Source organism: Falco peregrinus, chromosome 2 (assembly GCF_023634155.1).
Source record: "Falco peregrinus isolate bFalPer1 chromosome 2, bFalPer1.pri, whole genome shotgun sequence".
Taxonomy (NCBI): Eukaryota; Metazoa; Chordata; class Aves; order Falconiformes; family Falconidae; genus Falco; species Falco peregrinus.
Genome location: NC_073722.1, coordinates 118,924,871 through 118,952,429, shown reverse-complemented (window position 1 = coordinate 118,952,429; position 27,559 = coordinate 118,924,871). Strand labels below are relative to the sequence as shown.

At 48.0% G+C, this 27,559-nt stretch overlaps 1 protein-coding gene across 13 annotated transcripts; it reads right to left on the bottom strand.

Annotated features, from left to right (window-relative positions):
- Positions 1-415: 415 nt before the first annotated feature.
- On the bottom strand, positions 416-23,482 carry EXOC7 (exocyst complex component 7). 13 transcript variants are annotated; one of them, XM_027795667.2, is made up of 22 exons: positions 23,306-23,482; positions 22,393-22,458; positions 21,120-21,304; positions 20,356-20,461; positions 19,597-19,819; positions 17,749-17,916; positions 16,707-16,718; positions 11,810-11,902; positions 10,759-10,827; positions 9,306-9,451; positions 8,832-8,984; positions 8,035-8,133; positions 7,377-7,439; positions 6,995-7,061; positions 4,541-4,579; positions 3,424-3,489; positions 2,854-2,974; positions 2,333-2,428; positions 1,990-2,053; positions 1,396-1,437; positions 1,082-1,215; positions 416-670 (listed from the first exon to the last, which is right to left on the bottom strand). In XM_027795667.2, exons 1-22 carry the CDS (start codon positions 23,363-23,365, stop codon positions 568-570), a joined length of 2,175 nt encoding a protein of 724 aa, XP_027651468.1. In that variant the 5' UTR covers positions 23,366-23,482; the 3' UTR covers positions 416-567. The 13 variants fall into 13 exon arrangements, with proteins under 13 accessions (XP_027651468.1, XP_027651471.1, XP_027651469.1 ...); XM_027795670.2 differs by lacking the exon at positions 10,759-10,827; XM_027795668.2 differs by lacking the exon at positions 16,707-16,718.
- Positions 23,483-27,559: the final 4,077 nt, after the last annotated feature.

Sequence of the window (27,559 nt, the reverse complement as noted above, 5' to 3'; positions counted from 1 at the left end):
GGTGAAATTTTGGGGTAAAACATTCCCAGTACACAACTAGACTGCAGATCTGCCAGGCACCACCACATCACAGAACCTGCATCTCGCCCTATCATTGAACTAAAGAACAGTTACAAGTAACTCTGTGTGACAATCCTTTGGGATCCTACAGGACTGAGATTCCCAAAACCCATCAGGGAAGCAGGCACCACCATTTGGAACTGACAGCCTCCTGCCCTTAACAGGAGAACCGTACTCATAACTCAAAACCTCATAAGGGTTTTGTTTGTTTGTTGTTTTTTCCCCACACTCACCATTGTCTGCCGCACATCAAAGCATCAATATTTATACCCGCGCCTGAAGATTTGCAAACCTAAGAGCCCACACAGCAGCCTTTGCTCCAGATCCAAAGGAGGAGGCAAAACCAGCCAGGAGGTAGTGTTTCCACAGGTTTATAAATCTGATAAATACAAGTATAACACCCTGCCCACCACAATGGGGCAGGGGAGAAGGGAAGGGAGTTCCAAAGGTTGCTGAGAGAGTTCTGACTTGTACTTGGCAGCTGGAGAGTACACAACAGCTGGAGATTTATGCCGATGTGTCAAACAGCTTCTCAATCATCTCCCCCACCTGGTCGACCTGGTATTTGATGTACTTCTCTGGGTTCTTGGTGAAGGGCACATTGCCATATCTGCAAAGGAGGACAACCCACAGGTGACGAACAACGGGAACACAACGAAGACCCACTGACCCCTCCTCTGTCACAGATCAGCTCCACTCCAGCACGTCCCACTTGAACCTGAGAGGGTATCTTGTAGAGAGCAAGTGACCTAGTTACAGCTGGTCTCCCGAGTTCTAAATGAATAGCCCAGGGTGGCTCAGAGCTTTGCGCTAGCTAGAACATCTGCACTCACCTTGACCAAGGAACCAGGGTGACAGCAGATGTCTGCAACTAGTGGAGTTCAGCTTGGGGATAGTTTCTCTACTTTGCACGGTAAAACAAGACAAGACAACAGAAAAGTGCCCCAGCTCAGGCTACTCTAGGCCCCAAAGACCTCAGTAAATCCAAAGAAGAGAGCACAACGCTGCAAGAGGTTCTCACCTGTTCAAGAAGGCACCATAGGTCTCTTTCACAATGATTTTCTGTGCCCGGCGGATTTTGTCCCGTTGCTCCATGTCTGGGATTGCCCAGGCCTTCTGAATCTTACATAGCTCCTCCAGCCCGTCGTTAAAACCCTGTCCGAAGTAAAACTCAGTGAGCGCGCTATCTGCAATCGTGTCTCTATACTGGGTCTGATGTTCTTCCCCTCCACTGCTGATCACCAGCAGGCAGTCATCTCCTTCAGCAGATCTTTCATCTGACTGCCTGTCCCAATCAACCAGGGGATGTTCTTAGGCCATCCAACACCTCCTTACCTTAAACCGTTCCTTTATCATCTGCCTCTCCTTATCCTTGAGCTGCAAAAAGGAGGGAAAGGATTTTTTTTATTTAATCTCCAGAAATAAAATTTCTAACATCAGTGTTTGCCCACAAATCCCCATCCAACCTAAGTAATATCCTACCTACTTGGCCTGAATTCCCTCTCCTAAAGGGAAGAGAGCTGCAGCGAGCAGCACACCCTACATTCAGCAATTGGCTTTTATCTGAAGTAGGTTTAACAAGGGTAATTTTCAGACAAAACAGACATAAAAATAGACCTCTTTTATGCTTCCAGCCCTTTCTAAGGGGAGGTTCTGAACATTCTGCAAATCCAAAATAGAAGCATCTGCTCAGGTGAAAATACAAGATTAGAGGCAGAGATTAAAAGACTTGTATGAATCTGGGGCAGGGAAGATTACAAGGCAGCGCTGCGCTCCATCTTGTTCCAGCCACAGTAGTCATTCTGCAGAGCAACACTGGCATGAGACAAAGGAGTTTTCTGGGATTTTTTTTTTTTTTTTTTAATATGACAAAGGAAAAGTTTGTGGCAATTTCTATTATCTGAAAACCATCCTTGCCCATCCTCTCACCTTCACTCCTGGTTGAAAGACAGGTAGATTTCTCTCCAGGATGTAATCTGTCACCTTCAACCAGCTGCAGGTGAAATGAGACAGGAAAGAGGCAAAGAGGAGTTACTCATGCCTCACTGGAACATCAGTCTTCACCCATGACCCAAAGGCCACCCCAGACAATACACACCCCAAAACTTTCCACAGTAACCCCTTCAAGTCAGATTAATCACTTGGAAAGCAAAATACTTTGGGTTTAGACAAGTTTCTGGTTTAGGCTAATCTCTCCCACTGCTCCAGCAGCATTGGCTCCCAAGCTCTCAAACCAACAAAACTAAGGGAACTGGAGAGGATGTCACCTGACCTGCGCTGGTAGGTCTGGATCTGCTGTTCAATAAGCTCCCGGTAAGACCTCTCAGCTGTCTTCTGTGTCACAGCTACCAACTGGATCAGCTCAGATCTGAAAGAACAGAAAACCTGAGGAAGCACCTGAGCCAGCTGCTCTCAGAGCTGCTTGCAGGATGGAAACATTTCAAGCCCTTATAACAAATACTTTACTGCCCTTTACAATAAAATGGACCTTGAAATGCACAAACTGGGACAGAGAAGCTACTCTAAGTTACTTTCCAAAGCTACATCCTCAGTCCTCCCAAGATCAAAGGATGCTCTACAGCCTAAGGCATCTCTGATGCTTTTATCTTCTGCTCTTGTGCAATGTAATGGTTATAATAGTGCAAAGCTTTCAAAAGGGCAGTTTCAAGAATGGAAGAAACAGCAGAGGTGAGACAGGCCAGCAAATAAGTGCACTCAATGCAGAACTCTGCTCCAAAACCACGCTTAGAATTAGCCTGGACTTCAGGGAGATTTGCCCAGATACACACTTACTTTTCCAGAGATTTCAGAATGTAGTTGTAGTTGTTGTGCAGAAAAATAGCACTCAAAGCTGGGTCTTCATAAACCTTAGATTTACTAAGAAGGTTAAGCTGCAAGTTGCCCAGTACTTTGCCTTAAAGAGGGGAAAAACAAAGAACAAAAAGTTTTGCACTGAAACTTCTCATTCCTGACAATTCAAACTGAGAGCTCGGTAATGTTGCGGTGGGCCCACAGCAAAGTGAACAGCAAGCCCCAACTGCACGTGCAGACAAGGGTATAATTATGTGTACTTAAACCTGTAACGAGCATTACACTGATCTTTACTCAGCAAGTCACCAAAACTGGTGACAAAAGCTCTGCAGCACAGCAAGTTGCTGCACTGTGCTTTGTCTTATCTAACTGTAACAGTCTGAAACTTGCAGTTTGATGCTTTTTTTTTTTTTCATCCCTCCCATCAGACTCCAGCTCAAACATGGAAAGATCACATGGACTAAGAGACACAGCCTGTGCTCTTCACCCAGGAAGAAAACAAGGGAAAGACAGCCAATGGGGCAGAAATGGGAAGGTGTGCAGAGTACTCACAGATGTAGGTGCTCAGCAGACGCCTACTGAACTCCAAACTGTAGCTACTAGCTGAAGAGCTGGTCTCTGAAAAGAAGAGAGTTGTAGGACAGTTAACACAGCATGGGGAAAGGGGGTATGTGTGGTCAGCCTGCCTCTATTCAAACAAGCCTCATCCCCGTTGCTATGGAGTTAGTGCAGAGCTTCCGTTGACAGTGAAATTAGCTCCCTGCTTCAGTGCTACTTGTCAGCGGCTTATCCAGGGTGAGGGTGCAAGAGCTCTGCACCCCTCAATCCTTCTATCTGCATCCAGTGCTGAGCACCCCAGCAGAAATCTCTCCTTTCCTTCCTAGCGCTCAGACTACATCCTCTTGATCAGAAATAGAGTCATTAAACACATCTTCCCCATCCCTCCCCCACCACCTGAAAAGGGTTTGTAAGCACTAGAAACTGGTAATCAGAGAACAAACGAGCTGGAGCTGTTAACGGCAGGCACGCAACAGTAACTGAAACAAGCAGAAGGGCTCTGGAAAGCTTCAGCCATCCCCATGGTTGCTGACAGGCCCTGCTTGGCTCTCTATGAGGGACTGTGCCAGCATGGGAGCCTGCCCTTACAAGCAGCGACTCCATGCTGGCACATGTCCCTCTGTCTATGCATAAGGGATGGCTTTCTGCCCTCAAGGGCTTGTGGGCTTGGGTCCCACAGGACACATCGGGTAGCTATCTCCTCCTCCCCTCATCAGTTTGGCAGCCAGGCCTAGCTCGGGTGGTCCAAGTTCATAAGCACCCCATGGGAAAGGCCTCCAGGCTCCTGTTGCTGGGAGTTGGACAATAAGGAGCCAAGCACACATGGGATAAAGCACGATACCAGCTGGGCCAATTTGCTACCTGTGCCAAACGGATTCAGTGCCATGAGAGTGTCTTTAGCCTGTTTCAGCTCATGTGGCATCCCTCATTGTCTGCTGATGACAAGCCCTCCCTATTCTCTCCAGCCCGCTGGCAGGAGTTACTCACCCTCCCCTTTCTCCCTTTTCAATTATGTGTTAATTTATTTACCACTCCTGGAGGATAAAGAATTAACATACATCACCAGAGTCCGAGGCAATATGAACAGGTATGTGTGGGTAAGTCTGCTTACCTCTGGGATCTAAAGGAATATTGTATGTGTCCCCAAGAACTACGATTAGGCAGAGAGACAGGGGAGGGAGGAGAGAGAAAAAGAAACGCAAAGTGCAAAAAGACAGGTTAGAGACCACCATCCCTTTGAGAACAAAGCAGATATTAATACAGAGCAGCCACAGACAGCTACACAGGAGAGCAGGCAGGAGTCCCTCCAAGGCCACAAACAGAGTGCAGATCACAGAGGAAAGGCAGATTCTAACCTCCTTCCCCTGCTAGAGACATTTTTTGTATTTAGCAAGACACCTCATTCCAAATGAGTTCAAACTCACTTTCGAGGGAAAGCTTCCCCTCATGCCAGCAGCAGTTTACTGGTCCCTGAAATGAACTGCACAGCCATATATAACCTTCCCAAGAACCTCAACGAAGCCATCCCACCCTCACTCTGCACTTTAGCATCCCCCCATGGCTATACAGGGCCCTACAGAGCCATTCAGCGGACGGCAGCAAGGGATTGGCATCACTGCATTTAACTGATCAACTTTCCTTGCCTTCAGTGGTAGCAAAACCATTACAGAAAAAACTCCATATATTTCCCACCACTTGGGATCACTGCAAGAGTTATCTAACCCAACTCCAGATACCCACACCTGAGCCAGTAACTGGAAGCTATCATTAGAGATAGTCACCCTTGGCACAAGTCAGCATCCCAGAGATGCCTCTGTTTGCAGAAGCAACTCCCCTCTTAAACTCTGCAGACATAATCACCTGTCATCTGATGATGCTTAGTGATGTTAGGTCCAGTGCCAGACAGGGACCACAACTTTACCAACATTCAGTAACCAGTGTCACTGAAAATGAGAACAGCTCTGCCCTGAGCAGGTGCCCTATGTTGGGTCAGGCCTAGCTCTCAGAGCAAGTGACAGAGCTGCTTCTGCACGAGAACAACATTGGCAGAAAGCAGGGAGCATCTGGCTGCAAATGGTCCCTCCGGCCCAACTGCAGATGGAGAGAACACAATTTACAGTACTTGAGTTGTGGGTCAAATCATGCATGGTTCTGAAGTACTACATGTCAGCCCAAGTTACCAGATCTGTTACAATTACACTGACTTCAAGCTTTAATAATTGAACAGACAGCAAAGAGGCATTTTTCTCAAGCTGTCTTTACACAGCAGGACCCCTCTATACTCAATGGGACACCCAGTCACAATTAAAAAGAAAACAGCTTGTGTCATGGATATGGTTACATTTTGTTATATGACCGATATAAAAAATAAAAAAGCCTATATGCTACCTTTTGAATCAGCTCCTATAACTGACCTGTATAGCATGACAATGTATCAACACTTTGAAACCACAGCGCTGACACCACCACACAGGGAAGCACGTGGGAAACAACTGGTTTCTCCACGAAAAAAACGAGACCACCTCTTTGACCAAGGAGAGGGAGTCAAGGCCTGGGAGGCAGACTCTGAGCGCACTGAGCTTGCAAGTGGAAAGGGCGCAAGACAGTGGCTAGAGGAGGTGTGGCAAGAAGCAGAGACATCCCAGCTTGAGTTAATTTAGAACTGGCAGAATTTTCCAATCAGGAACTGGAGATAACAGTCTGGAGGCAGCTGTAAGCTTCCCTCTTCCCCTGCTCCTAACAGGCTCCCTAACCCTCACCAAACACCAGCTAGTGGCCTGTGACCCCTCAGGTCCCTGTGGCCCCTGAATCTCCAGTTCTCCACCTCTCCAGCCTGCTCTATTCCAACCTACTTGAAAGCAGGAGCTCTGCCAAGCCTGAGGGCTCACTACAGAGCTGGGAGCTGCTGCTCTTACGGAAGAAAGAACCACACTCTAGCCAGTACGCAGTAGCATCCTGTTACATGAGGCAGCAGCTCTCAGCTTCCGATCTAGGTATTTCCTTCTGGAATCAGTCTCTTTAGCGTTCCGGAGAGCAGAACTAAAACTTGTCTCTCTGTTAGGGCATGTGGCACACTAATAACTCATGAGTCCCAGCTTGACCATGGCTAGATGCTGAGAATATTCTTGCTGCTGCTGTTATATGCTGACCAGAAGATGTGGCAGGGAATTGTTGCGACAATTCGTCAACACACAGCCTAACTAAAGGTAACTCAGCTGGATCAACCGCCCTCACTCCAGTAGAGTCACAGAGGACCAGCCCAGTGTCAGATCCAAAGCTAAATGACTAAGGTATCCTCTCTTGATACCACATAGCGGATCAACAATAAACATCATCCCAAGTACCTGACAGGAGCAAGGCCAGCAGGGAAGCTGTATCCCTTGGAGTTCTCCAGATAACCAACTACATGGTCATGGCAGGTTGGAGGACAAGACAAACCACAGGGTGAAGGACAGGAGGAAAACAAGCTCACAGTGCACATTAAGGTTTGATCTTTTTAGGGAAGATGTTCAGACGATTTGGGGAAGGAACTGCATGCCCAAACAAGCCCCATGCACGTGTGTACCTTGTGATGCCAGCATGGCACCCGCCGTCTCCTGGAAATCCAACAACTGCTGTAGGAAAAGGATAGCCTAGAAGCAACGGAGGGAAGTTACAAGTAACTGACATTGTGTTTCCTATGGTCTGCTATTAAGAATCATGAGGGACCACTTGTCCCCCCAAACTTAAAAGCCTTCAAGAAACAAATCTCTACATTCCTTTGAGTTCCTGGGTTTTACCCAAACAGTCACATCATGGCTTAGCAAGGACAGCTAGCTAAACTCTCCACGGAAGCCAGTTACTTGCCCTTCCAATACCAAGACAGCTTAACTTAAGAAATTTCCCCACTGCTCTTTATAAAGGTTCTTCAGAAACTGTTTTTCCACAAATAATGGTTTAACACATACGTTGCTGGTGAGTTCATGAACTGTCCCGTCTTTTGGCATGTTATACTCCTTGTCTGGATCATTCTAAGAGGGAAGAGTCAGATGTAAGGTAAGCACGTGCGGAATTTGAAGGCACCTACAATATAACTGCTGCTGCAAGTGAGCCACATCCTCAGACCTGGCTCTGGCAGTGCCATCTCCTGGTGCTCAGAAACCACAGCTCCTATGCACCAGCAGCTCAGAACCATAGGGGTTTGTTCAGCATGCGACCATCAAACATTCAGCCCACCCACCAGGCAGTGCATTCGCCAAGCCAGTGATACACAGGGACAGTTTAACAAGAGTCCTTCAAAACTTTAAGTCAGCAATTTTCCTTTCTTTTTGAATAGGATTAAATTCAGAGATCGATTTGATATCTGCAGAGGGCTGGAAGTTTATGTCAAATCATTTGTTGTATGCCTGTTAAGGCTCTTAGGCAGACACCTCCTGTATCTGAAGTCAGTACCAAGCATTTGATACATGCAGCTGACCATCCAGATCAATCCAACAAGGTCCTGCTCTAGATTCAGAAACTATGTGTTCTCATGGAAAGCTCAAAGCTAAATTGGGGCTTCTGCTCAGAACCCCCACCTTCCAAGCCTGCTGGTCTTGCCAGAGAGAACATTGAGGAGAACCCTACCTTAATGTTGTCTGCAAACTCTTCCAGTGCCTTCGCACCAGTGGTCTCCATGGAAGTGATCAATCCTGGCAGTTTGTTCTTAGTGCCTGCTGCAGTTCCCTGGAATGGTTCCGTAACAGATCAGAGAAGGAAAACAGTATGTGAACTTTCACCCAGCACCCATCCTCCCTGATGCCCCACCCCAGCATCTCATTCTCAGCTCTCCGTGTGTCAGGAGACTATTTACAGTGCTACCACCAACACATGAAATCCTGCATTCTTCTGCCAGCCAGAAAAGGAAGATGTTGTGACCCTAACGGTGACCAGGACTTGCTACCTCTCATGTTTCTTCTTACACAGTACCTGATATAGGAGGATGGTGCACCACAGTCACCAGCTGGAAGCAGATGGAAAGGAGCTTTGCTAAATCTGGATGCCATATCTGATACCTGGAGAACCTCGTGGCACAGTCCAAGCAGGCTTCCTTCAGAGCAGCCCATTGTCCAGGCATCAGCGAGCATAGTCTAAGCTAAGCTCAACAGTATCAGAGATGAAACACCTCAGAGGCTATGTACGCAGCAGAATAATGTAGACTGTCCATCACTGGATCATGACTTGAACTGAACAGAACTGCTGCTGAGATGCTGAGTTGCTGGCTGACCATCACAGAAACGAGAAAGCTGCATTTGTGTCACTTCCAGTCCATGCTGGAGAACAGAAGCAGCACAGCTTTGTTCAAAGCCACTGTGATAATCCCTTTCAAAAAGTTCTCCAGACAACCCAAGCCACAGGACCCTCTCCAATCCCGTCATGCTTACCTGCAAGACCTGGTCAAATTCTGGCTTCATCTGCTTAAGGTGCTTAAGGATGGGGAAGATTGTGAGCACAGCTGAATAGTCATGTCGGATGATGGCTTTCCGGGCAGCTGAGACAATGTTATCCCCCTCCATGATCAAGTTATCTAATGATTCCTGCAACAAAGCCAAAGTGTCAGAAGGAAGCAGCATGATTTTTGCCCAGGCAGCACAAGGGGCTTGATGCAGGATACCCACTAAGGATGCCAATTTAGCTGATTGGTCATTTGCAGTACCCAGTGACTGACTCTGAGCACAGGTTCTCCAGGGCCTGGTGCAGGCCCCAGTTCCTTAAACAGGTCCTGAAGGACAATTCTAGCAGAGGTGGTGCTCTTGGGCACCCACAGCAGGTGGTGGAATCTACATCCTCACAATGAGGGGAAAAAGACTTTGTGCATATTCTTCACAAGAAAAGCCAAGCAGAGGTGCTCAACTGACCTGGATGAGAGAGTCAAAGGTCTTCTTTTGGTGGTGCTCTGGGACAATTTCTGTCAGGAGCTGGTATTCACTCTGGGCCAGTTTGACAAAGGCACTAACGCAGTGAATGTACGCATCAATCTCAATGTCGAAGACATCATCCCTCCCTGTAAGGGCAAGATGGCTTTAAGAGAGAATTCACACTGAGCTTCCAGTAGCTCTGCTCACTCCAAGGCCTTGGTTTACACAAGGAGCACAAGGTTCTTCTGGAAAAGGTTCTGGCTTTGCAACCATCCTTGCGTGAGAACAAGAGTCATCTCACCAAACCTGCCCCTGGGTTTGTGCATGGGAAGCTACGCATACCCTGCAAGAGGCAGGCAAAATCATCTGCTGTTCAAGAAACAGGCACATCAGGACACCAGCTCTTCCCAGCCTCATGACAGAAGGCAAGTCTGGAGCTCTTCTGGGATACTAAATTTAATGAAGGGCTTGAACACAAAGTACTAAACTCAGGAAGGTCTGAGGTAAATTCTTCAACATCTCTGCTTGTATTTTTAGAATTCTTTATCTCCATCCATCATGCAGATGAAGAACTGCCATTTTGCATCAACATTCCTGGGAAATCCAGGCTGTCCTAGAAAGCAGCCTCTTCCCACAGGCCAAAACAGAAGATAAAAAACAGGCAGATGGACATTTAAATCCTATGAAGCAGGACTATCAGCACAGCTAGGTGAGCAATCTGCCACACAACGCTGCATACAAATGCAAATATTCGAATAAAGATCCCTCAAAGAACAGGCATGAGAAGTGCCAGTACGATACAAGGGCCCACACCAACTCATGCCAACAATCATCTGGATGTGTCAGCAGGACAGACACAAGCAGACACACACCATCCTGTATTACTCAGACCCCTGTAGTAACCACCGCAAGACAGTAAGATTACACAGAGAGGCCTTCTCTAAGCCACAGACTGCTGCTCCTCTCCTCCCAGCAGCATATGCAGCTTTTGATGGAGAAAGAACCAACTCTTCTCTGCACTGACAGGCCCCTTGGGTTGATCTTTTAAAAGGTTATGGTCAGCAGGGACACACAAATCTGACGTGGTTTTACAGGCCACCTGCAGTGGGGAGTGGCCCACTGTATTACTGCATGTCGCACGTGGTCCCTTTCCCGTTTGCTTCACTTCAGCATCAAACAAGCCAGTAGCGACCTATAGGAAAGTGCCCCTCAGCATGGTGGCCACCAGTCTTTGGTTGGACAAAGTTGGGGTTCCCTGTTTGAGGGCTTGGGGTGTGTGTGATTAGTAGGAGTGAATTCTACTGAGAAGAGCCAGAGCTTCTTAGTCAGAGAAGGCCCATGCTCCAGGACTGCCCACACAGACGAACAGCCACTGGCTACAAAACTACTGTGAAACATGCTGAAAAGAAGGGATGTTAGCCAGCTTGTTATGAAGTGACAACATGGTACTTACCCGCAGCCGGCCCATGCTTGTCGCTCAGGGTATCGGAAAGGTGTTTAACTCGTAAATCATGCTCATGACCTAGTGAGATGTCAGCCGGCACAAACAGAAGGCGCAATTTATCCAGGGTGGTTACAGCACGGATGCTCACACTGGCTGGAAGCTGCTTCAAGCTTGGCTTATTTGATCTGATGGACACTTTTTTTCCCTATACAGTCCCAGGAATGCTACCTGACCAAATCCCTTTGTTGGGCTATGTAGCAGTAGCAACCCTTTGAAACCTGATGAGAAGTGAGAGTTATTTGTTGGGCCACAGGAGTCCCTTGAACCTCCTGCCATAAGTTCTGAACGGGACAGAAATCCAATTTTTACTCACAACCATTACAAATCCAAAAATCAAAGCCCATCTCCTGCTCAGCACAAGAATTTACACACACACACCCCCCCCAAAAAAATGAATTGTGTTGATCACCTTGGATTTAGTGGACTACAGTATAGGTGCTGAAGAGATCTACTTTGGGTACATATGTAGCAGGAGGCAAAAAGGTCTTACAGATGCTTTGAAGCAAGTGACCCCTTCTCCTTTATCTGGTACAACCTCTATAAGCAGAGGAGATTAGAATACGGAAGACAACCACTTAGGTAGGTCTCCACGAAGATGACACACAGGCACAATGCACCAAGCTAGTTGTGGTCTGACACTTCAGCATCAGGTTTGGAAAGGTCACTACGAAACTGAATGTCTCAAAGTCAAGAAAAGGGAACAGAAACACCACAAGCAGATGTCATCACAGGAGAGCTTCCATTAGCCAGGGGGCTGTGGTGGGTCAACTGCTTTAAGGTAACATCCTTTCCACCTGTATTCATGTTTACAAAGACTTTGAAATTCAGACACTAAATTCAGAAAAATAATTTGGCCCTCCAGCATCAATTTGGCTCCCCAAGAATAGCTGTACCTATCCAATGCTGTCCACCAAGCATGAGGCTAATGGAAGTCCCACCTGGAAAAGCAAGGCTGATACACAGAGAAAGTCAAGAGCGAAGTAGCCAGAGCTGTGATTACCTTCCATAGGTATGAGGTTAGAGGCCCCCTTTTTCCCATCTAGACCATGCTGAGAGTACTGTTTCAGAAGGTTCTGAGCCTTACGGATCGTGCCTGTCACCAGAGCCAGAGAGAAGAGACAAGAAGACCTAGAAAATGAGTGAAAGAAAACAAACCCAGAACACCAGCCCTCCACCAGCAAGTCACCTGGGCCCAACAAGAGGATGCTGGGCACCAACGGGCATGCTCAGTACAGGAAGGTGAACCCCAAACTCATGTCCAAGTGTGCAGATACAATGGCATTTCCAGACTGTTTCCCTGCTTTGAGGGTGAAGGCGTGAATTCCAGCCACCATTACAGAATCAGGGAGCGCTCAAATCAGTTTCATGAAACGGTATGGCTGGGTGAGAAAACGTGATCAGAGAAGGGAAGCAGTGAAGCACCCTTCCCTCTAATGAATTTATTTAAACCTGTACTCCGCATCCAAGCGCACAAGGTTTGTTGCTCTTCCTCAGCTGCGGAAGCAGGGCTTTGCAGTACAGACAATTCCTGTCCAGCAGTATGTTGCCTGCTCCCCAGAGCCACAATCACAGCCACTTGGTTAGAGCTGCAGAAAGAGGTGCCTTTCTGAGGGGTATTTTCAGAGCGTAATCAATACAGACCCATCAGGAGCCCCATAGCCAAGACAAGGAACGATCTCTGGAAGCAATAAAAGGGTGACAACCTCTGGGCTCGAGAAAGCAACTGCAGAAGCAATTCCCATCACAGCAATCACAGGATAATGAATGCTGCCCACCCATGTCTAACTTGCATTAAGTCACCCTAATCCCCAAGACACTTCTCTTCTAAGGAACTGCAAATCAATTAAAACCATGGAAAAAAAAATAACACTGGGTTAAAAGATTTATACTTAACACACACAAAAAACAGACAGAACTGAACAAAAGCCAACGCTGGATATAGAGCTAGAAAGCACAAAACAAAGCATTAATGTGACAACTGAAGACTAAGCACTGTTTCCACGTTAAAAGGTTAGTCGTCATGCAACAAGCTACAATTATCACAAGCACATGGACACCCTCTCACAGCAGAGCTTTGCTGTTGCCTGCACAACAGGGAACAAAGTTTTGGGAAGGTAGAAAGAGTTTCTATAGGAGATTCAGATGAAACAACTGGGCTGAGTAATTGAAGAAGATTCCAGGAAATAAAAATGCTGCTGGCAAAATTAAGAATTGTTCTTCTGCTTTAAAGCAACAAATACTTCAGACACACACAAAATCCCTACTTCAACCAGTAACTGTGAGCCACACTGCAGCCTGGAAATGAGTATTGGCTGCCCATATGCTGAGGATCGCTGTCCTGAGGGGAATCCTAAGTACACACTGCTGGAGAACAGCATCCCAGGGTGCAGGACAGCTTCATCCCATGAAGGGATATGCAGCAGAGGGAGGAAACTTCACACCTCCCAGACTGTGCATCTCTAATGGGGGAGAACAAGAGAGAGAAGTTCCCACTGAATTACCAAGCTGCCTTAACCTTGTGCGCTTAACAGAATGTGGTTCCTAAAGAATGTTTCACTGGCAACATTTTTCTTCTATCAGTTTGGAGCGTACTCAACCATTTAGTGGAGAAAAAAAAAAAAATCATATCCATAAACCACATTCTTCTAGGGGGAAACTTCTCCCCTACACACCCACACCAGGGAAGGTGGGAAGACTTAAGACACCCTTGCTGTGCTGATGCATTTGCTCCTAGCTTCCATCACGTGATCAAATGAGAGGACTATGCCTCTTTTTCTAAGTTTCCCAATACTCTTCACACCCAACACTTCACTTGATTCTTAGCTATTTTCAGAAACCATAAGAGCTTGGTCACAGCAGCAAGTTCCTCTGAGCAAACAGGGCTGTAGCAAGCTCTGGAGATACACACTAAACTCTTCTGGCTGTTACTGTGGCCCAGCTGATGTAGAGCAGCTCAGCCCAGGTACTGTTCTTATCAGTTCTTATCATCTTTCCCACTTTCAAGCACCCGGAGAGGGGGGATGGGGAGAACAAAAAACCCCCCAAAAAACCCAACCAAAAAAAACACAAAACCCCCCTGTAAATTGATGTGAAATCCAAGCAGACAGTAAACTGCTGCTGCTGTCAGTAGGACCTTGCTTCACAGGTATGCAGTGCACGTCTCCACAGCCCACCCTGACAGCTTCTTCTCAGAGAGCTGAAATGCCTCTGCTGTATTTTATTTGCACAAGCACAATTACCTGTGTTTACAGTAACACACACCGAGTATTCAGTGTTCATGGGCATCACTTCAGCGCTGCTCTATCCCTCTTACTTAGCATTGTAATTAGGCTTTAACGGATTCTAGTGGAAGCCAAATGCTTTTGTTCCATGATTGTTTTCCCCTATTAGGCAGCTCACGAACCAAATGGGACTGTGTTTCAACTGCTAATGAAAACATCACATTCAAGCTAGGCAGTGACCAATATGGGAAGCTGGAAACAGGAACCAGGAACAGGCTCTTTATTCTGCCACACAAAGCCTCCACAGCCTGCCTTCAGGTAGCACCTCACAGCTAGGTCAACTGGAGCATTAAGTAAACTGGAAAAGGGCTCTCCTATAGCTTGAGGAGAACCCCCAATACCCCCAAATGTCAAAAAACACCTGAAACTTTTGCTCCTGTTGCCCAATTGTTAAATAAAGCAGCTTTTGGGTATACATGCGGCAGTTTTCCAATTACACATTTTTCTCCTGTTTCTCTCTTCCATTAGGCAGTTTTTAACCAAGCAGAAGGGCAACACGTCCTTTTGTCTTAAGTATGAGCTGCAGGAGTTTCTGTAAAACTGGCTAAAGCTCGCTGGCTTTTGCTTGTAGGCAGCCAGGCTGGGTGCCACATCTTCTGGCCCTGTTCTTCCCTGGCAATGCAGAGCTTCTGAACTACCTGCTGCTCTCCCGTCAACAAAAGAGCACTGGGTCTATGGGCATCACAAACAAGTGGTATTTCACGTGCCTGTATTTGCAGCAGAATGATTTGGGAATCTGAACATGCTTGCCCTCTAAGACAGACTGCTGACATTTCAAACAGCAAACTGCATAAAACAAAAAAGACCACAGATTGCTTCATCAGTTCAACTTGACAAGTTTCATTTAAGAGAAGACAACTCTCCTTTTTAAGCATCTCCAGCAGTCAGATTTTCAACTGCATGCTCTAACAGGAGACAGCACAGGGTACACCAACAAATGAAACAAATGAATTTAAACCCTCTGAAATGACATATGGGTATGGAGCATGTTCTCCAGAATCCAATACAGTACCCAAGGGAGAGGGGAGATCTCTGCCTTGTTACCCTATCCCTAATACCTCACCTTCCCTTTAGCCTCTCTTCCACTTTTCTTTGTGGGTAAACAAGTTTAGTACATCAGATTTAGTTTGTTATTTATCCCTTGCATCAGGTTAAAAGTGTACATTGGGGTGTGCACTGGGATATTCTTCCTTAAGGACTAAGGATATCAACACACTTGGAGTTGTGAGAACCCCCTTGACTGAAACCCAAATTGGCAGAACTTGACTTATTGAAGCAACAGCACAGAAAAATATTCTTTGTCCATAATTGAACAAAGGTTAAAACCAGGGGAATCAAACACCACAAGAAGAGTATTGCTATGAAGAGGGCCACTGTGCCAGTGCGAAGAAGGTGTAAGACTTCCACCTCAAGAGCTGTCCTTGAAAGCTGATGGAATTGCAGAAAAAACAGTGAATACCTGCTCAAAGACTATTTTTTCCCCTCCATTTTTAATTTCATTTAAGTACAATTTAGTAGCCATAAGAGATGGCTGGTGTATGAGGTTTAACCACCCTGTTCTTCAAGAGCTACAGTCTGATTCTCTGTCCTTGTTCACGGAAGACTGGAGACAAATTAGCCACCATTTTTTCTTGAGATCAACAATACCCCAATAGATCGTCTGAAATGCTCTTTCCTTCATACACCATCAGCTCCATAAGCGCATTCAGACTGTGCTCTGTGCCTTCTACCCAGCCCATCTCACAAACTCCAATTAAACTGGGCAAAAAGACATGAAAATCTCCTGGAAAATCCACAGCCAAGACATTAACGGTAAGTAATTTTGTACGCCCGTACGCATCCATTTTGGAGGATCACTGTTTGCTTGTGGTCTCAAATGTGTGGGCTCCTTTCCATACTCTCTATGGGAGCATCCAAGATCTCATCCAAGAGACTCATTAAAAAAAATCCTAATTATTTTTAATCTGCCCATGAAAAAAAAAACATCTTGATCCCTGACTATTTACCTAGAGCATAGGGGAGATGTTATCATTTGGCAGGCTGCTCAGAAACGCCTGCTGACGGTGCTGACTTCACAGCAATCACAACCCACAGATCTTTTCAATATCAGGTAGTAAATGAGAACTGTGGGACAAATCTGAAGCACCCACAACCCCAGTTCCCTACAGCTCAACTACAGATCCCCAGCTGGCATCTTTCCAGTGGAGAGCCACTGAACCACACAAAATTTATTTTTACCTATTGTAAACATGCTGCTGGGCTGTTCAGGAGCTGAACACAAGTGACTGCCCGCATGCTTAGGAGCGATTTTAAACACTGTTTTTCTGCCATCTGCAGCATAGCTAGTTCTCCTTAGCAGAAGGATACTGTTCTGCAACTTGTACATCAGCTTTCAGAAACAGCTCCAGGGCACAGCAGCAGTGGCACAGACCGATTTTAAAAGACCAGAGGGGTGATCTCCAGATGTCAGAGCCTGACCCGGGCAGCCCTCCCTCTCCAAATATCCCAGGCACACCCTCTGCTTTAGCAAGAAGAGGCCCAGCAAAGCCTCTCCACAAAGAGAAGTGAAGAGAGTGAGCACCAGGGCCAGCACACGCACACATAGACACACATTACCTGGGATGAGGACTGCATTCACATCAGGATTATAAAAATAAACACAACACAATTAAAATGGGTATTTCTTTTCTTCCCTTTCCCCACCCCACCCATTCCCAGCCCCTACTCACATTTCTTATTATTCTCCTGAACCCAGTAAGAGTAATTGGACAACACAGGGAAAAATACTAGGGTGGGAGCATATCAGCCAGGTAAACCCGCAGAAATCTAAGCTTTTCTGGCTTTCATCGCTATTACAGATGAGACAACAGGGTGCTATGACACACAGAAGGACAATATTATTGCACTGCTGTGGGAGGTAAGTGGTAGCTCTTGCTGGCCCTCCTCCTGGCCCTGCTCCCACTAGATGGCACATTACAGAAATGGGAACTCCAGTCTGCACTCCGGTACACTGGAGTGACTGGACTCATCAGCTGCAGAAAATGCAGCAAAACTCAATTATGTGGAGAGGTGAAATAACCCACCAGCCACATTCATAGCTCTTCCAAAGACAGGCTGAGGCAAAAGCTTTAACAGCCCTTCCAAAATTCAGACAGCTTTGAATCTCATTTCTGTAGGCACCTGCCTAGTCCCTATCTTAACTCCTGACAAGTTCTTAGTTTCCTAGCACAGTAATATTTATTCATAACTAATGACTAAAGTGATGTGGCTTATGACATCTGAGTTTTCAGTTTTGCTGTGGCACAGTCTATATTCCATATGCCAAGGCTGAGGACAGGTGTTCTCAGATCATATCCTTTTATAGCATTCTCGGGTCTCTTTTATTCATTTCTTTGTTAAGGCAACAGCTTTTCCTCTCCCTCTCCTCCCAGAGAACAAACCTAATGACTTGACAAACAAGAGACATAGCATCTGTAATCTCAGTGCTGAATCCAGGGCAGAGAAGAGATGCTTATCTCCAAAATCTCACCCCTGTTCCTGTCCTAAAAGCACGTTTTAGACACAGAGGCTACCTCAGCAGTGACAAAGCCTGCAGATATGTATTCAATATGCAGGCAAGATGATACACAGTACAGTGATCCCCCCTTCAGGGACTCACCTGGTCTCTTGATTGGCTTCTTGGTGGGGGTATCCTTCCTTTTGTTCTGAATGGCAGGGGAATAAGGCACCCCTGTGGAGGAGCTGTTCTTACGAAAATGGTCTTTCAGCCCCTTTATGGAGCGGTCAAGCTGGACAGAGCGAATTTGGAAGTAAACAGTCATGAAATCTAACGAGACAAGATAGAAACAAGGTTATACGCAAACAGGGAACACTATATAGCAAAACAAACCTTTCCTGTAACACTCTGTGCCCCTAAGAGCACTTACTAGCTTTGATATGGGACCCCAGGTAAGTGTTTTTCCCTCCCAGAGCCTCTCCTGTTTTCTTCAAAAACTTTTTCTTCCTTCCCCTGCAGTATTCATTCCAGCCCTCCCACCACATACAACACTAAGTCTGTGCACCGCTAGGAAGAGCACATCAGCTGTGAAACTAATGGGAGACATTTGTGCAAGACATTGTCAATTTAAGTGCTCAGTTTCTAGCATGAGGGACTTTACACACTTCTCAGGATTCAGGGCACTCGGGAACCTCAGGAACGAGGTGTTCACCATTTGAAAGCAGAATACAAACTGACTAACAAAATACACTATATATGCTTAAGTCATCTTTGATCATGAAAAAATTCTTAAGAAGCTTTTAAAGATGTTCATCGTGCTTGGTCAGCACAGTAATTCCCACTCAGAAGTAAATCATTGAGGTGGAGGGGAGGGTGACTCTAGTAGCTATGTGTCTGTGAAAGCACGTTTCCTCTAACAAGTCCACAGTCATTCACTCCCAACAAGAAAGTTAAAGGAGTATAAGGCTGTAGGCACATAAAAAACACATGGACCTGTGGGAATGAGTCCAGAGGAGGGCCATGAAGACAATCGGAGGGCTGGAGCACCTCTCCTGTGAAGACAGGCTGAAAAAGTGGCATTGTTCAGCCTAGAGAAGAGAAAGCTCCAGGGAGACCTTACAGTAACTAAAGGGGCTGGCAAGAAAGCTGGAGAGGGGCTTTTTACAAGGATGTGTAGCAATAGGACAAGGGGGAATGGTTTTAAATAAAGGAGAGTAAATTTAGATTAGGTGTAAGGAAAAAATTCTGTACTGTGAGGGTGGTGAGACACTGGGCTACTGGAAGGTGTCCCTGCCCAGGGCAGAGGGGCTGGAACTAGACGATCTTTAAGGTCCCTTCAAACTCAAATCATTCTAGGATTTTGATGCTGCCGAACAGGAAAGAAGACACATGCAGACTAAAAGTATTCTGTGCTGCCTTCCCCCAACCCTTCATCACACTTAATGCAAAGTGTTCTGTTCATAAATAGTTCCCAAGTAGGAGTAAGTGACCACTGTCTTGCATATTTATAACACCTGAGCACTAGATAGTTGCAGCTCCATCAGAAGGCATTACAGATGGAAGTTAAATGGATTTCTGCTTAGGACAGACTATGCATTAAGATAATTTGTGCTTTATTTACAAAGCTCTTCTCTTCATCATATCCACCAGGAGATCATGCTGTTCAACTGACAAACCATCACTTCAGCCTCACTACAAACACTGTAAGAAAAGCAACATTTTAAGGTGACTGAAAGGAGACTGAACTACTCATCTAAAAGGTGCCACTAAAGCAGTCACTAGATCTGCTAGCGCTGCCGGCTACCAGCAGCAGTGTGACTCGCAGCCTGTTAGCCACAGCAGCACCTGAGCAGAGGCTTCGTGGCTGAAGGCGTGTGATCTACAAGGCAAGCTGTGCAGCGCTACATACAACCCTCAACACCCTACTTTTGGTCCCAAACACGTGTGAAGTAGCTGGAAAGCACTCACCCGATACAGAACTACAAGGGAGCAACAGACAGCACTACCAACCTTGATTCCTGCCGTTTTCCACCAGCCAGCCAGAAATGCGGATTATATCATGCAGGACATTCTCTGGGAGGTGCTCCAGTGACATCTCCTCCTGCGTCTCCATTTCCTCATCCCCACTGATCAGGTCCAGGATGAGGATGGGTGGGACCGGCTTGGTGTGTCGTGTCATCAAGCTGCGGAACTCTGATTCCAGGGACTCCTTGCCCCTCTCAAAGAGGGATTTCTGGCACAACACAACAGAAGGACAGAACCAGCACAGGGCTTCTGTGATCAGTCATTCATGATTATTTCTGCATAAGAATGTACTTCCTGCAGCGTTTCCAATCACTGTCAAGTATCACATCCTTCAAACTCCAACAACACTTACAACTAAGAGACTTTTAAAGTGAATTAAACAAAAAAAATGCTTGGGAGTTGCTCAGTCTTCAAGTGGGATTTAAAGAGATCTCTCATTCTGCTCAAGCAGTTGAAGGACTGACAAGAGCTACTCTGGAAGAGGTTCTATGAACTCCATCACACGTGCAACATATGCTTTCAGAAGTCCTACTGGCACAATGCATAGAGCGCACAAGACACCACAAGCAGAAATACTGCTGAGTGCACTTAAACGGAAGCCCAAACAATCATTTCTTCAGCTGTGTCCATCCTTCACCAGGCGGCAAGCCCGTCAGCCTCCCACAGCAAGAGAGCAAGCACCAGGGCTACATCTGTCCCTCTCTCACCCATATGAGGTTCTAGAGTTCTAGACCCACAACCTACCACACGGTTCAGCTCCGGGCTGTCTGGGTTGTTGTCCTGGAAGTATTCCACTGCCTTCTGGATTTTGTCCATGCAATTCAAGTATTCCTCCAGCCTCCCAGTGGGGCTGAAAATAAAGACAAAAATAAAATGCAGTGCCCCAGAAGCTAAGAAAGAAGATATCAAAGCAAAAAGTAACAAGGAAAATTTCAATTCCCTTTTCTTCAACTAGGAGATCATAGGATTCCCTTTTGCCTCCACTGAGCGCCACAGCAGAATACCCAATCCACCAGCAAGTGCAGAAGTACTGATGACTGAGCAGCACACAACTCTCAGCCTTGCCCTCCTCTTCCAGTCAGGCCCTGATGGGAAGGTAGAGGAAGCTACACATTCTACCCCAGAGAATGGCCATCACAACACCCTCCCCGAGACTGAAAGCAGGGTCCAGAACAGTTCCAGTTCATCCTGGATGCACCGACAACATCAGCAGGACAGGAAGAACCTTTGGGAAAAGGGTGGATTAAGAAGAGAAGTCACCAAGGCTCACAGGATTCACATGGCAGCATGTCTGCAAAACCTGGAAGAGACACCAGTGTAGAGTCTGAGCAGACTTTGCCCTCTGGGGATTACTGAAGGTCAAGTCAAGCAGCTTTATTGTAGACTGGTGGTGGGCAAAGAGTGTGGGAAGGGTTATACATATGATGTTATGAGGTGTGTGGAGTCAGCTCTGTTCCAAAAGTTCAATAGGATGAAGCTCCCCAGCAGTATCTAGCTGCCCAACTCACCCTTCCTTTATGATCTTCTCTGTGTCCTTAGCCACATGGTAGTAACTGATGACGTGATCCAAGCAGGACAGGGTCTTCTCCACATTCTCCTGCAAGCGCTGAAGGTTCTCTGTCTGTTTATGGACAGGGATGATGGAGTTCTCCAGCTTCATCAAACGACTTTCAAAGGAGGAAAGGATAGAAACCTACAAGCCAAGAGAGGAACAGAGAGCTAAGGACATCCTTCCACACAGATCCATACAGTAGGGTAGTAGTCAGAACAGGGCAATCTGAGACCTTCAGTCTTGGCTTCTCTTTTTTGGCTCCGCTACTAATTTTCCTTGGTTCCTTAGGTGGGCTCTTTAATCCCTCTATGCCCTAATTTCTATGAACAATCACAGAACAGATCACATGCCATACAGGGATGGGCCAACCTTGAATTAAATGTTTGTAAAGCATGAACATAATATTCCAACAGTACTAAGGAGGAGCAAAATGTTATTTGACAGCAGAAAACAAATCCACAGAAACTGCCTGGAAGCACCCGGGGTAAAAAGAGCAACAAAAGCATAAACCAGCTGCCACTCAGCACCATACCACTAAGACCCAAACGTGAAACACACACATGAAGGCACAGGACCACCATAGTGAGAACCTTCTTTTCCATCATACGCTTTTCTTTTTTAAAAAAGGACTGTGATATTGCTTCTGAAAGGCAGAAAATCTTAGTAAGCTCATAAAGGGTGCCTTAATGTCATCTTTTTTAGACAAAAACATAATTCTTTCAAGACTGACTCCTATGTTATGCTTTTCACACTTCTCTGGCAGCGCTTCTATAACTTCCTCAAAGCACTGAGCCCAAAACTGGCGATAGTATACTATCCAAGGGCTCACAAACAATTAGAGCACAGTAATTGCTTTCTACCTCTTAAACAGAACATTACCCAAATAAAACTCCAAACAAGACCTGACTTTATGAAGCAACAACATGATGTTGTTACACAAATTGTCTGGGGTCTATTAACACCTCTTCCCAAGAGAGAGGACAGACTGTAAAGAGATGAGGCCAACAGCTCATTTGAGCCCTCATCAAACTGGGAGAGAAGCTTAGGACTGCAACATTCATCAGTTTTCCCCTTTGACCAGCCACTGAAGTAAAAAACACAGATGCAGAGCAAGTAGTTCATTACTCTGCATTCCTCCGATGGGCACAATGACAGCCCTGAAAAAGATTCTCCTAAGAAAGAGCAAACCAAGGCCCAACATTAGGGCTGAACTTCAAGGACCTTCTTACCATGTTCTTTGTAAGCTGGTCACTCTTCTCAAGGCTTTCTTTGATAAAGGACAGAGTTTCTTCTTCCTGCCAATATGATGAAAAAACAGTCTTGAATCCTGAACACTAAGCTTTTAAGTCACTAAACATTATGTGTAGGTTTTTACAAGTCCTGGTAAATAAACACTGCAGCAAACCATGTTTGGTCTGATGCTGAGGCCACATTTTAATACGCTACCCCTTAACAGATATCAGGGCAGCTGACCCATGATCAGAGACATATAAAATTAAGAGTGATGTTTTTATGGATTATTCACATCCCTTTGATACCATGACCCCAGGAGCCTTCACACACTAAAATCACAGCCCAATATAAAATGAACACTTCTACCACAGAGGCACACTGACTCAGAACACATGTTGCCCTGCCACAGAACAACACAAGTGTTGCACTGACACCATCCAAATCCCATACACAGCCACAAATGCAAGCGGCCAACACAAAGCAACCACCAAGGCCTGTTTTCAAGTCGCCGAAGCCCAGAGATAAGGGACACGGCACCCTGCAAAGTCTAGCCAAACAGGCTGGACCTGAGGACCTGAAAGGCGAGTCCCCAAAAGCTACCAAGCCCCTAAAGTCGGGGGGGGGGGGGGGGGGGGGGGGGGGGCAGGCCCGATGCGAAAGGCAGATCCTTGACCCTGAAAAATCAGGGCCCTAGGCCCTGAAGGGAACCCAGGGATGCTGCCAGGTCCTGAGCTGGATGCCCAGTCCCTTAGGGGGGGGTCGCAGAACGCTCCCAGGCCCGGTGGGGACCTCCAGACCAGTTCCCAGCTCCATCTTCCAGGCAACACGCCGGGACTGCGGGCCCAGCCCAGCCCAGTTCCCAGCCCAGGCCCCAGCAGGGCCCGCAGCAGGGCCCGACCCCAGTCCCACCTGCTTGAGTTTGTCCTCGATCTCCCTCCTGCGGGCCGACACCTCCTCGGTGGGGATCATCCTGCCGCGGGGCGCCGGGCCCACGCTCCGCCGCTTGGTCCCGCTGCAGACGCCACCGCCCGCCGGCCCCGTCACCGCCGCGGCGCCATCTTGAGAGCGGCAAGGCGCGCTGCGCACGCGCGGCACGGCCCGCCGCCGCCCCGGGAGGGGCCGCCACCGAGGGAGCGGCCGGGCTGGCCCCGCCCCCCAGGCCGAGGCGCGGCCGCAGCAGGCGGGAGCCGGCGCATGCGCACTGCCTGCCCCGATGGCTAGCGTGGGGAGTGGCGGGAAGGCTCTGCTGCCATCTTGGAGGCGTTGGCGTGGGCTGCCGGCGTGGCACGCTTGTTTTATCCCGGGAGGCCTGGCATCCCAAGCCAGCTATCCCCACTGCGGCCAGGCTGAGGTGAACCACCTCCAAGCCCAATAGCAGCGACTCCCCGCAGGACACGGGGTCCTGAGGGAGGTCCGAAGCGACTTTGCTTACCCCCCTTGCTGAGCTGCTGGGGCGGCGAAGCCCAGGCTCACTCTGCCACACATGTGGGGGGATAAACAAGATGTAGAGGAAGATTATAGGGGTTAGGGCTCTGGGAAATGAAATGACAGAAATTTGAATATAAATTATGGAAACAGGCATTTGTAGGAGTACAGGTCACTCTACTCATGTCCTGCATCTATTTTCCATAAAGAAAGGCTACCACAGCAGGGAAGTTGCCATCTTTTCTCTCCTGCAGCATAGGTGGGGATGGCTGGGTCTGACATGCACCAGGGCAGTTATGGCGCTCTGCATCCTCATAAATAATGTCCAGCCTGGCGCAGGGAGCTGGCTTTATCAGTACAGCCAGTCCCAGCTTCCTGCTGTGTTGTGTTACTCGGAGGCAAGGCTCCTGCCACACGAAGGCACCCGTGCGTTCCCATCCATCTTCCCCTTGTCAAACAACCCCAGGCTCTGGAAAGGAGCTGAAATAGCCCAAAGGGCCTCTTTTGTTCAACGACTTCAGCACGTTTCATAACCCACCTTATCATGCTGCAAACAGCTGTGCCCGGGCTCTGGCTGCTGCAAGAGGCAATGCACAGCCAGGGCGCTGTGTTTTCTATGTGTGACATTGCCCGGCCATGATTGCCTGCCCATGTTTTACGGGGACACCTGCTAGAGGGGACCTTGTCCTGTGGGTATGAGAGAAGATCTCAGTCGAGGGTCAGTGCCTGGCACCTCTTGTGCTGTTCCCCCCAGGCTGATGTGATTGGGAAGATTTTTTTGCCTGTAGAGCAGAGCTGTCTTTTTTTTTTTTTTTTTTTTTTTTATAGCAATCCATGCTCTTTCTGCCAGCACTCAAAGGGCAGCGAGAGCCGAAAGGAAATTTCCCCTTACAGAGCCTGGGGAACAATTGTGTGTTTTCCCCAGAATAGTGCTCAGTATCTCCTGAAAAGCCAGTGAAAAGCTCCCTCACCGCCTGAGGGGCTGGCTGAGACTTCAGAGCAAAGAGGGGGAGCAGGGGCAGAGACACCCAGCTCGCGTCCCAGCTCCCAGGTGGGGTGGCAAAGAATGAATAAACGTACAGAAAGTCAGTCTGCCAATAAGTCGTGTAAAAAATGCTGGAGGCTGGGCAAACGAGAGGTGCAACACCACATCCAAGGGGAGGCTGAAGGAAAAAAAAAAAACCAACCAAAACAAAAAAAACAAACCAACAAACCAAAACCGGCTTGCTGGTCAAATGCAAAGAGTCAAAGCACCCGGGGTTTATTTCTGGTAAAATGAAAAAGAAAGGGCAGAAGCGCTGCAGCTGGAATGTGTCTTAAAATACAGCGCGAAAGGGCACGAAGCACACCTGGGATCTCTAGGCTGTAAATACCCACGGCCGGCTCCTTGCTGGCCGCAGCTCCAGCAGCGAGGGCAGCTGGCACAGCGCAGGCGGCAGGTCCCGCTGCCTTCCCGCCGCAGCGCCGCAATTCCCGCCTCACCGACCGCCACCGCGGGGCCCGGCGGGCCCGGAGCCACCGCTTTCCGCGCTCCAACTGCCGCGGCAGATGAAAGGGGAACGTGGTGACTCAGCAGTGGCCGCGGAGGAATGCAGAGGCACCCTTTGCTTCCCCTTCCAGGAGACAACAGGGAGAACACACCTCCCCCCCCCCCTTTTTTTTTCTTCCCCAAGGAAAGGACTTCCATCCAGGTGACTGCACTCGCTGTCAGCGTGGGCACAAAAGGTGGAAAACGGCCAACACAGCTGAATAAAGATTGCATCCTCAGTGCAGCGAGGAGAGAGCTAACAAGGCTTTTGCAACATTTGCTGAGCAAAGCGTGTTCCAGTGCTCTGAAACCCAAGGCACAGGATCAGATCCGAGCCCAACACCTTTGGGGTGTGGAAGCTGCAGGGGCTTGAACAATGTCATGGCCCCATTGTTCAGCAACGGCAGGTTTTGCTGCCACAGGCATGAGGAAACGGCTCCTGCTTGTGGGGACGTGACAGTCGCTTCACTGAGAGGACAAGGTGTTCAGGCATTGGTCACCCAAAACGCTGCAGAAAAGAGAACTGACCTGATTTGCACGTGGGGAAACTGAGGCAGAGAGGGGCTTTGCTTTGCCTGCTCAGGGCTTGGCTCCAAGTCACCGGAAAGACCCAGGTTTCCCTCAAATTCGCATTTCTATTGACTGCCTTTATGGTGGCAAAGGTCCTTGCACAAAAGGTGTAATCTTGACAAGATTCGGATAAATTCAATTAATAGTAGCTCTCAAAGCAGCGACTTTCTGTCCCCTGCATTGTAGCTTGGTACTGCTCACCCCAGGAACAGTTCCTGCTTAAAAAAATAGCCATTTTACTGCAAAAAATGAATTATGCCTGCCCTTGCCTCCCACTGGCAGGGTTAATCCTGCTCCTGCACAGAGGGGACAGTGGGGACGCAATGGGGCAGTGGTGCTCCCTGAGCTGCAGGAGCTGCCTGCATGCAGCGGCAAGAGCAAAACAAGATTAATACAGTCAGGAGCCTCCAAAAGGGCTTTGCATTTGATGTGGGAGAGGAGAGAGATCAGAGTATGGAGGAGCCGGGATTAACATAAAATTACAAAACTTTCATTATGGGCTGAAGGGCTGTCCCAGGCTGCGTGCCCCCGCAGTGTGACCCGCTGGTGCCCTGGGCTGCAAGAACGCGTGGGAACACCGTTGCCGGTGGCACTGCCCTCGCCTCCATCCCAGACACAGCCTATTCTGTCTCCCCTTCGGTCAGCTGGATAGAAAAGGCGATTAATCTTTAGCCAGATTAATCTTCAGCCAGAAAAACCAGGAGCTCGGAACTGGCTGAGAAGTCCCCAACTTTCCCTTCCAGGTGGGATTAAAAGGGGAGAGCCCCTGAAAGAGGGAGCAAGCATGCACAGACAGGGCATGGGATGCGCCCAGGCTGTTATCATGCCCATGAACTTGAAGGGATGAGACAGGAACCAAACCCACCAAAGGACTTTGCCTCCCTGGTAACATCTCCAAGCCCCACCGGCTTCACTTTGATCCTGACCTGGGTCCAGAGCATCGTGATGTGCTGTAGAGATGCGCAGGGCTCCTGGAAAACTGGGTCCATGTGGAACAAGAGTTGATGTTTGGGTTCCTGCAGCTTCCCAGTCCTTCCCGTGTGGCACTGAGGAGCATGCCAGCCTCACTGCTCCAGGGAAGGGATGCAGCATGGCAGCAATTGCACTGAAACAGTGTCCAAGCAATCACCTAATGGGGAATCCCTCCATGATCCTCTGCTCCTTGCAGGAAGGGGGTTCATGCGGATCAGCCCCTTGAAGGATGGCCCCCAAAGTCCCCCCCAGACTCATCCATTGCAGTCACAAGCTGTGCTTTCCCTCCCTCCAGCTTTATTTGTGAAGGGAATTAAGGTCCTGCTGGGAAAACCTCCCCTGTGCTCTGATAACTGCCTTCATAGGCAGCTCTAAATGTCTTTTTGTAAATGAATGACCAGGATTAACGAGGTTCTCCTTGTCACTGTTTACTTAGTGCTCTGCCAGAGTGGGGGGAACAGGCAAGAGACCCCCTCCTCCAGCCGAGCCTCTCGGACCACCAAGGAGCTGGCACATACTGGGAACCAACATGGTGCCACCCAGCACGTGGCTGAGCCCTTCCTCTCCTCCCTAGAGCAGGAGCTGAAGTTCCCAGCTGGGTTTGGGCCGGGTGGGATGTGTGTGCATGCACCAGTAGGGTCAGTCCTTGGGACAGGACAGAGGAACTA

Excerpts from the sequence above, each read along its gene's own strand:
- EXOC7 (XM_027795667.2), bottom strand. The coding sequence starts at position 23,365 with ATGATCCCCACCGAGGAGGTGTCGGCCCGCAGGAGGGAGATCGAGGAC. Across the intron at positions 10,828-11,809 it reads TAACCTCATACCTATGGAAG|GTCATGAGCATGATTTACGA; the intron begins GTAATCACAGCT and ends ACATCTCACTAG. Across the intron at positions 2,429-2,853 it reads ATTCTGAAATCTCTGGAAAA|ATCTGAGCTGATCCAGTTGG; the intron begins GTAAGTGTGTAT and ends CTGTTCTTTCAG.